At 37.9% G+C, this 10054-nt stretch overlaps 2 protein-coding genes across 2 annotated transcripts; both read right to left on the bottom strand.

Moving 5' to 3' along the window:
* LOC107622098 (probable serine/threonine-protein kinase At1g54610) lies at nt 93–3948 on the bottom strand. The gene is made up of 7 exons (XM_016324018.2): nt 3434–3948; nt 2617–2901; nt 2204–2521; nt 1196–1417; nt 964–1064; nt 498–618; nt 93–392 (listed from the first exon to the last, which is right to left on the bottom strand). Exons 1-7 carry the CDS (start codon nt 3863–3865, stop codon nt 93–95), a joined length of 1779 nt encoding a protein of 592 aa, XP_016179504.2. The 5' UTR covers nt 3866–3948.
* On the bottom strand, nt 6366–9631 carry LOC107621038. The gene is made up of 8 exons (XM_016323086.1): nt 9551–9631; nt 9285–9459; nt 8763–9037; nt 8495–8600; nt 8067–8226; nt 7709–7948; nt 7358–7627; nt 6366–7311 (listed from the first exon to the last, which is right to left on the bottom strand). The coding sequence occupies exons 1-8, from the start codon at nt 9629–9631 to the stop codon at nt 6366–6368; spliced, it is 2253 nt and encodes a 750-aa protein (XP_016178572.1).

The raw sequence follows: 10054 nt of genomic DNA, 5'->3' as shown, positions 1-10054 counted from the left end.
ATTAACTGATGATAACAATAGAAGAAGAAAAAAAAGGAAAAGAAAACTTTTCTCAACATAATGGGATCAAAGTTAGATCCTTCAACTTTAGGCTATTCAGAAAGATTTGATAGCTTCTCTGTATCAAATCTTAGATCCAATGCTGAGAGGGTCTTACGTTGGTGGGATTCATTATTGGCTTCGTTCTTATTATTATGATTGATCACTCCAATCACATATGGGTGTAAGAGAGCATAATTGGGATGTGCTTCAGTTTTGCCATTACTAGAGAAAATTGATGATGTTGTTGAGGATGCATTATTCATGTTCATAATATTTTTGGAGCTCGATGATGTGCTGCTTGAACTAACAGTGCCTGTTTCTTGCCCCTGCTTCTCTTGTTCTTTCTTATCCTGAACGTCTCAATTTATTATCATTATAACATGATTAATTTCTCTATATATATTCATTAAACGTAAGTAACAAGGTGGATTTGTGAATTATATACGTTGGTTCACCTCTTTGGTGGACGATTCTGAATCTCTCTTGAAATGTTCAGCTGTTTGGTTGTTCTTTTCCAATTGACTAACATGATTTGTATTGGGTTGAGACACTTGCCCTCTTTTCGGAACCCTGTGTCTATCCATAATATTTGGTACACAATAAAAAATTAGTAAAACAACAGTCCAAAATTATTTTATTTTATATCTTTTAATTATCATTTATTTTATTTTGCATTTCATAATTAGTTCTATAATAATTGACTGAAATTAAATGCAATAAGTATATAATTATCGATGTTACATGTATAAAATTATAGATATTGAATTAAATAAGATAACTTTGAATTATTATCACTCTATAATGATCCGTTTCTGTATATTTCATTCACGTGTTGGTATGTACAAGTTCACAAGTTGGTGTTCATGTAGAAATTAAAAATAGCATCATATGTACAAGTATGTGGAATATATAATAGCTTACCTACGTCTCTTTTGATGAATTCGTTCATCCTCATCATTATTATTATTGTAGATTGCTGGTAAGTCTGAAGGGTCGCACGGTAACGGACTTGAATTGAAAAACTATATAATAATCAGTTAAAATTAAAGTGAGTAAAAGGAAACTTAACCAACTTGCATAACTAACTAATTAGTTGCAATAAACTTAACATATAAAAAAACCGTGAGAAAAATAAAATATCAAAATGGCTCACTTCACTTCGAAGAGCAGAGGCAGCGGTGCCACGGTGTGAAGGGTCAAGATCAAGAAGCGTGGCCAAGAGATGAAGGAAAGACGAAGGAAGGTTCGGGAAGTTTCCGTTATAGTTAGGTCTGTAACGTTGTGACGGACGATGGCTGCTTGTTAACTTCAGTTTTCTATAGTAATTATCTGAAGGAGAACCACAAAGTTTGAAGATCATGTGAAGCTGTTCAACCTACAAACATCAAATCAAAGTACTTATTAATTAGAATCCAAGCCAAAATTGACATGTTTTTTATTCCTTCCCAAATTTCAATTAAGACTTTTTATTTTAGGAAAAATACAATATATATATATATATATCCAAAATCAGATAGAAGATAAATTTCATTAGTCATATCCACCAATTTGTCAAAGTGATCTGTGTAACCATGAAGGGGACTTCACACGTGCCACATTATTTCCCTAGTTGGTACTACTGTACATGTTTATTGGGAGCTAAACAAGAAAGAAGGAGGTTACTTAGCAAACAAGGAAACTGATTTTTGTTATGTCAGATAAGAGAATTGTTAGAGCAGTTAGTTGTTACTTCCTATTGTGAGATGGTTAGAACCACACTAGTATATAAGACTTGTATATAGTGATAAAAAAACAATAACAATACTCTTTAATTTCATTCATTGATCATAATTCTGTTTCCTCTGCTTCAACACTTTCTGCATAATCTCCTATATCTCTGAACTCTATTAAGGGCATCATGTTGATGCACCTGATGACCTTGAGATAATTGATGTAAATGATCACATTCGTAACGTGTTAAGCCTTTTCAAAGTTGCATGACCGATTAGTGGATATAATCAATGGAATTTATCTTTCATGTGTACTTTTGAGATTTTAAATTTTTGGTGGATAATTTTGTGTTTTTTTTTTTCCATAGCATTTTAATCCAGCACGAAAAAAATTAATTCATATATGATATTTAGTGTGTATTATTTTTATCCATTCTTTATTTTATTTTTACCTCTGTTCTTCCCGGCATTATCGGTCTTCCAACGAACATTTCAGCCAATAGGCATCCAGCACTCCAGAGATCAACTCCAAATCCATAATTAGTTGAACCTAAGAGAAGTTCAGGAGCTCTATACCAAAGAGTCACCACTTTATTTGTAAGAGGGCCATTGGATTTGATGTCAAAAGAATGTGCAAGACCAAAATCTGCAATTTTCAGCACCCCTCTTGTGTCTACTAACAAGTTTGAAGATTTAATATCTCGGTGGATAACACCCTTTTCGTGACAGTATTGGAGCCCACAAAGCAGTTGTTGCATGTAACACTTTATCTTTTGCAACAAAATCATAAAGCACTCTATTATTACAAAGTTATATATTGATATATGAAAGTTCAACTAATCACATCTTCTAATTAAAACCAAACCTGTGGTTCAGTTAGTCTCACCGCCGGTCGGGCTATAATTCGTGTAAGGTCAGCATGCATGAACTCAAAAACCAAATATATACTGTATTGCATTCTTGATGTTGCTACTCCTTCAAGCTTGATCACATTCGGATGATCTAATGTGTGAAGTATCATAATCTCTCTCGCCATAAACTTTATACTCTCAGGATCAGATGTGTCAAACCTCACTTTCTTCAAAGCAACAATCTTCCCACTTCGCTTATCTCTTGCTTTGTACACATTGCTATATGTTCCACATCCTACCTGCATGCATATATTATAAGTTTTTTATTAGAAAAAGTTCACTAACCAATTTTTAGTTAGCGAACATTAACCTTTTAGAATTTAGAACTAAATATTTATAATTTGGTGCTTACTGAGATACATAGTGAGAATGTACAGAGATATAGACAGAGAGGGTGGATAACATATATAGGTCCCTTTATTTTTTTCAATAAAGCATGTCTCTGTATGGTATGTACCCTTCCAATATGTATATAAGTGCCAACCTTATGAGTTAGGATCTAAAATTTAAAATAAATAACATAATTTTAAACAAAAATACTATTTGTACATCAAAATCAGTCACCAATATATTTGTGTATAAATACATGTGTGGTTTAATTTATTTTTAATGTATATTTGTATTCTAACATGTATTTTATACTTGTAACTAACTTTAGTGGCTGATTTTAATGTACACTTAGCATAACTCAATTTTAAAATAGTCGGCTAATATTGACCAAAAAGAGTTGGTCTAGATACAACCTAAGACATGCCTCCTTAGTATTGTTACCTTTCCCAGTTTTATATAGGAATCAGCACTCTTTGGAACAAGAGTATCAAGAACATATCTTGGGATATTATCAACCAGCCACTTTGGCCATCCATCAACAAATTCATATCCTGCAATATTCTTCTCTTCATCATCGTCTTCTCTCTCAATCTTCTTCTCTTCTTTGGGAGCAGCCAAACTTTCTTTTCCACCTCGCAAAACCTGCTGTTCAACTGCTCCGGATAAATTATTCTTAATATTATTATTATTATTATTCTCCTTCACACTCTGTCTCCTACTCTCCCTTTTCATATCCGCATACTTAGAAGGATGATGTTTCCTTGAACCTTTCTTGGTCATAGCTTTGTTGCCATGGTGACCGTGACGCCGCTTAGACTTGACCTGTTTGCGAGGTGGAGAATCGACCATTAACCGGCCGAAGACACATCCCATGGCAAATATGTACGTATGTTTCAGTAACAACCAAAGTCAATGAAATAACAGTTACTTAAAAATGGGAGCTGTGTGAAGAAGAAACCAGAAAGTGATTCTGGCCTCACTAGCAAAGAAGCAAACGAAACAAACAGATATATGGAACCGTCCCTCTAAGCTGGCACATGGTAAAGATTTAAGAAGGAATAATAAGAATATTCCAATGAGGAGAAGATACTAGTGTCTCAGCCTATGGTTTTTCCGTCAGTTAAATTTTGAATTCTAATTATTGGACTATAAACAACGTAGGATCTCTGGTCTTAACGAAATGGTAGATTGTTAGTTATTTTCTGCTGCCAAGGCTGGCGTTACATTATACAAACAGCAAAATACGTCACAGTCTGGCTTCATTCTGTTTTTTGTAATTGGACTTTAACATATCCAATGCCGAAGCATCCATTTCTTTCTCTACTTTTGTTTTAGGGTCAATATAAAGATAAGGGTTTTTTTTTAAACATGCAAAGAAACAAAGCAAACACCATTCTATATCCGAGTGAATAATTTGCTGGAAATCAACATAAAGCTCAGACCAAATAACATGATTAGAGTTACTCTTGGCACCATATCTAACCATCCAATTCGCAGCTCTATTTGCTTCCCGAAACACCCACTCAACGTGAAGAAGAGAAGGGCAAATCTATTACTTCAGATGAATACCTACTTTTAAGATTATGCATGATGAACAGAATGTCAAGGCAATCCGTTTTACATGTAATATTCCTCAAAGCGCAATCTCAAGCTAAAACCAACCCCCTCCAAGCAGCAAATAATTCACATCTGATGATAGACCAGGAAAAATGCTTCCAGAGCAACCCGAGATCCAACCTTCCTTACAATCTCTAATAATACACCCAAATCCCACTACATTTGTATCTAGATACAAGTTTGCATCACAATTAACTTTAAAACTGTTGCGTGCCGGTGGTTCTCAACACAAACGATTTTGGAGAGACTTAAAGGCATAGTTTCGATTCCTGTAAACCTGTAAGTCCTTGGCGGTAATTTTGGCCAAGACAATAACCTTGTGATCTGTCCAAGGGTTGTTAGTATTGAATATGTCATTGCACATATGTATCCATACCCACCAAAGTCCTGCATCAAAAGACGCTTCATTGTCAGCTAAGGCCTTCCGAAACCATTCTTTAAGAGCAGTACCAACTGTCGAGTCCAGGATACCAAGATCCAATATATGCCAAATTGTCTTTGATCGTTCACAGTCTTTAAGGCAATGTTCCATTGTTTCCTGCGCCTTGTTACATCTCTTACACATATCTGAAGAAGCTAAATGTTGCTTGAATCGAAAGGTCTTAATCGGTAGAGTATCATATAAGCCAAGTCACATTGTGAATTTAAACTTCTCCGAAATGTTAGTATTCCACAGCCAGTTCCAGTTACTATTGGCATTCCAATTCAATGTTTTCTCCAATAATCATCTATAACCCTCCCTTACACTATACTCTTTTGTTGCTGCAGGCCACCAATCCCACTGTGACTCCAACTCAGTTGAACTAGGATATCTCAGACCACGTATAAACTGCTTAATCTCATGCGAAATAGACGTGGTAAGAATATCAACCTTCCAAGATACCCCTTTCCACAAGTCAGCCACTATGAAATCTGATTCAAAAATATGCACATAAGGAACAAGGTTGCACAGCTTACTAAAAGGAGTCCACTCATCATACCAAACTGATTTGTGAACATCCCCAACATTCCAATGAAGTCCTTTCTTGAGATGCTCATAAGTAGTAACAATGTTCTTCCAGGTAGCCGATGAAGAATTTCTACTGTTTCTGCTTATACTAGACTGATTTCTGAGATATTTATGCTTCAGAACCTGCACCCACAACTTCTCGCTATTATTTAGACAATCCCATACCAGCTTTTCCAAAAGCGCCATGTTGGCATAGGAAGTATCCCTAATACCTAATCCTCCTGCCCTTTTAGGAGTTATGGTGACCTCCCACCTGACCAAAGACCGCCCTTTCCTTGTCGCTTGGCCTTTCCATAAGAACTATCTTATCAAGGAATCAATTTTATTACATGCATACTTTGGGAGAAAAGAAATTTGCATGTCATAAATCGGGATAGAGGCCATAACCGATTTGACAAGACAAAGCCTCCCTACCTTATTCAGCAGGCATTCTTTCTAACTAGAGAGCTTCCTCGAAATTTTTTCAATAACCTCCTGAGTCGTCCTCTTGGAAGCTCTGGCATGGCCGATGCTAATTCTCAGGTATTTACCCAAATCATTGCAGAACCAGATGTTAGAGACCCCTGAGAGAACCTCTTTCCTCCTCTCTAACACCCTCTTGGAATACTGGACCTTCGACTTATAAAGATTTACCTTTAGACCTGACGCTCTAGAAAACAAGTCCAGGCAATGCATAACCTTTATTACTTGAGCTTTCGATGCCTTACAGAAAAGCAAGAGGTCATCTGCAAACATAAAATGAGAGAGTCAAGGTCCGTTTCTAGAAACTGCTACCGGGTTCCACGAACCTTGGAAAACTCTATACGACATAAAGCAGGCAAGCATTTTCATACAGAATACAAATAGGTATGGAGATATGGAATCTCCTTGCCTCAACCCTCTCTTTGGATTGAAATTTTGGAGCCTGTTCCTATTCAACAAAATTGCCAGTGAAGAGGAAGTCACACAATTTAATATAAGATTAATGGTAGTTTTTGAAAACCCAAATCGGACCAAAGTAGCTTCAAAAAAATGCCAATCTACCCTATCATAAGCTTTTTCCAAGTCAATCTTGAATGCCATGGTCCCTTTTTGAGATTTGGTGTTCCTCATGAAGTGCATAATCTCCTGAGTGATGATAATATTCTCTGTCATTCTTCTCCCTGGAATGAACCCGCCTTGCAAAGGACCAATGATCTCCGACAGGAAAGGTCTGAACCTATTAACAAGAACCTTTGTAACAATTTTATAAATTACATTACATAAGCTAATAGGCCGAAGCTCCCGTAAGGAAGAGGGAACTTCCACTTTAGGAATTAGAACAATGAGAGTATCAAAAATAGCCGCATTCATTAGCTCACCCTCAAAGGCTCGCTTGACCCACACACACACATCATTGCTAAGAGAGTTCCAAAACTCTTTATAGAAAATTGCTTGAAATCCATCTGACCATGGGGCTTTAAACAAAATCATGGTCATCACAGCTCTTTTAACCTCTTCAGACGTCACTGGTTCCACTAGCTTTTGACAAGCCTCAATACTAAGAGACAGGCAGGAAAAAGTCCCCATGGCGTCCAGGTCAATATCCTCCCTTGTAGAAAAGAGTTTTTGAAAGAAAAAATTTGCCGCCATTTCTAGAGTCGAAGTCTCTGTGGCCGAACACCCATCCTCAAAATAACCCATGAATCTTGTTCCTCTTTCGCCTGATAAACATCTGCAGATGAAAAAATTTTATATTTCTATCTCCACATCTCACCCACTGTTCTCTAAATTTTTGGTACCACAATATCTCATCTTGTAGGACAAAATTCAGTTCCTGATACAAAATTTTCTCTTTAATCCTAAGATGTTGATCCTCCCGACTCTCCAGAGCAATCTGAATGTCATTCAAAAGTCTCTCCAGCTCCCTTTTCTTAACAAAAATGTTGCCAAAAACCTTTTTATTAAAGCTAGTTGCATCTTTCTGAACCTCCAACAAACATTTGACCACATCCAGAGCTCCTTTATTCAAAGCTGTATGAACAATATTCCTAAAAAGAGGATGAGTCATCCATGCAGCCTAGAATCTGAACAGATGATGGCCCTTGGTAGCCCGATCTACCATGTTGCACCTAGTGAACAACGGGAAATGATCAGAGTGAAGGCACACTAGCACCTTATTATAAGCCTCCGGAAACATTAGTCGCCAGTCCTGGTTGATGACTGGTCTGTCAAGCTTCTTAGCCATCTGTACCCCACCTCTCACCTTCCTATACCAAGTGAATCTTCTCCCAATAGCCCCGATATCAAATAGCCCACAATCCTCCAACATTTTCGTAAATTGTTCTGCTCTGGCAAGACTGAACTGCCCCCTGCAACAGAACATCATTAAAGTCCCCTAACACTATCCAAGGTCCACGGATCATATTAGCAATTCTTGTCAAGTCACCCCACAGTTCTTTATGCTAATGTATATGTGGGTTAGCATACACCACACTACAATAACTAGAAGGATTGCCTATAGTGATTTCAAAACTGATACATTGATCAACTACATCCAACACTCTCATAGAAATATTTGAATTAGAACATAGAACCCAGATACTCCCACTATGACCATTAGCCTCAACAACAACAACACCCTGATAATCTAGATTATTCCAAAAATATTTCATTCGCTTGAAAGGAATATGTGTTTCAAACAAAACAAAAAAGTAGGGTGAAATTTATTCATTAACTCTTTACTATGAACCCGGACCAATTTATTAGAGGTCCCTCTAATATTCCAAAATAGAATGCTTAAATCTAAATAATCCATAAAATAATTGTACTGTAAAAAGGACTAACCTCAACCAAAGTCCCCTAACGAGATGATGAAGATCCACCATCATATCCCCTTGAGACTTGCTTGTCCTTACCCGGTTGTTGTCCGGTTTGTCTGTGTCCCTCCACCGGTAACTTTTTCAATTCGCTGATTTGCTGCTTGTTGACGTCACCAAGGAAGTCCGGAGTCGACGGCGAATTCTGCAAAGAAAAAGGGCGCAACCTCTTGTACCCGTTTTTTATAATGGCAATGAAAGTTGGCACCGCAACGGAGACAGCTTTTCCCTTCACCCCTTGCTATTTGGAAGACGCCGTGCGTGCTTGAGAGGAAGAAAGAGATCCGCCAACCGACCCAGTCTTCACCCTTGATCCGACTCCTCTCATACGCGGCCCAAAGTCACGGTTCTGGCCTAATTTCTGATTTGAGTGCAACGACATTTTGCCTTTAGAGGTTTGTTGGGCTTTGTTTGATTGACCCAATTTCTCTCTCCCTTTACCGCTGACTTTGGTCCAGCCAGCTTCATCTCCCAAATGCTGGGACCCCACTTCCTTCCCATGCAACGTACCAGCCAATTCCTCCCCAATATCCGCAATTATCACTAAATCTTCGGGTTTAAATGGACTAGTAACAAATAATGCTAAAGTATCCAGAAAATTTATTATTGTTGACCAACAGTTAACAAGCAATATTTAAAAATATGGATTAAAAAAATAACTCCGCTAAGGAGACAATGAGGAATCTTGACAATGTGAACAATGGGCTGGTTATTTAGCCCAATAGGAATAAAAAATGAAGACCATTTTTTAACGTCAGAGACACCATTACCGTCCATCAGATTCGACCCCAGTCCATCCCCCTCTCTTGCGCGCGTCTGTCTCTTTCACCAGCAACCAATAGCTCGGATAGATGCCACCTTCCCATCGCGAGTCTCTGTGTCATCTGCCGGAGCCCGCGTTGAGGAAGGCCTCCGTCGTTCCCGTCATGTGTCCCTGGCGCCTGGCTCGCCGCTATCTCCCACGCCGGTACCCAGCCTGGAGGTCGCATCCTGCTACCGCCGCCCTAGCATCCCAAACCGTCGAACTCATGACCGCTGAATAGGTCACCCCCGTTGCTGCTATGGCACCCACCCCATCTGTCGTCGACCTACTACCAGATGGACACCAACTCGCAGTAAGGCTTGTTCTTCCATTGCTATTTTAACAGAACCCATTAAGACCCAAAAAACAACCATTTACGTAAACAGTAACAATAACCATCCGATTAAGTATAGAAATGAACATCCGACATCTGTGATAAAAAATAACTTTTCAATTACTCACTCATGAGCGGATAATTTATACGCTTTTTGGCATTGTTTTTCGTATGTTTTTAGTAGGATCTAGTTATTTTAGGGATGTTTTTATTAGTTTTTATGTTAAATTCACATTTCTGGACTTTACTATGAGTTTGTGTGTTTTTCTGTGATTTTAGGTAATTTCTGGCTGAAATTGAGGGACTTGAGCAAAAATCAGATTCAGAGGTTGAAGAAGGACTGCTGATGTTGTTGGATTCTGACCTCCCTGCACTCAAAGTGGACTTTCTGGAGCTACAAAACTCAAAATGGCGCTCTTCCAATTGCGTTAGAAAGTAGACATCCAGGGCTTTCCAAAAATAT

Source organism: Arachis ipaensis, chromosome B10 (genome assembly GCF_000816755.2).
Source record: "Arachis ipaensis cultivar K30076 chromosome B10, Araip1.1, whole genome shotgun sequence".
NCBI classification, from domain to species: Eukaryota; Viridiplantae; Streptophyta; class Magnoliopsida; order Fabales; family Fabaceae; genus Arachis; species Arachis ipaensis.
Note: the sequence above shows the minus strand (reverse complement) of the source record. Positions and strands in the feature narration are given on the sequence as shown.

Coding starts and splice junctions, on each gene's coding strand:
- LOC107622098 (XM_016324018.2), bottom strand. CDS start 3,865: ATGGGATGTGTCTTCGGCCGGTTAATGGTCGATTCTCCACCTCGCAAA. Junction 1,065..1,195: donor CCTCTGCTCTTCGAAGTGAA/GTGAGCCATTTT, acceptor ATTATTATATAG/TTTTTCAATTCAAGTCCGTT. Junction 619..963: donor ATTCATCAAAAGAGACGTAG/GTAAGCTATTAT, acceptor TATTATGGATAG/ACACAGGGTTCCGAAAAGAG.
- LOC107621038 (XM_016323086.1), bottom strand. CDS start 9,631: ATGGTTGTTTTTTGGGTCTTAATGGGTTCTGTTAAAATAGCAATGGAA. Junction 8,601..8,762: donor TGAGAGGAGTCGGATCAAGG/GTGAAGACTGGG, acceptor TTTTCTTTGCAG/AATTCGCCGTCGACTCCGGA. Junction 7,949..8,066: donor TCTAGTTATTGTAGTGTGGT/GTATGCTAACCC, acceptor GTTCTGTTGCAG/GGGGCAGTTCAGTCTTGCCA.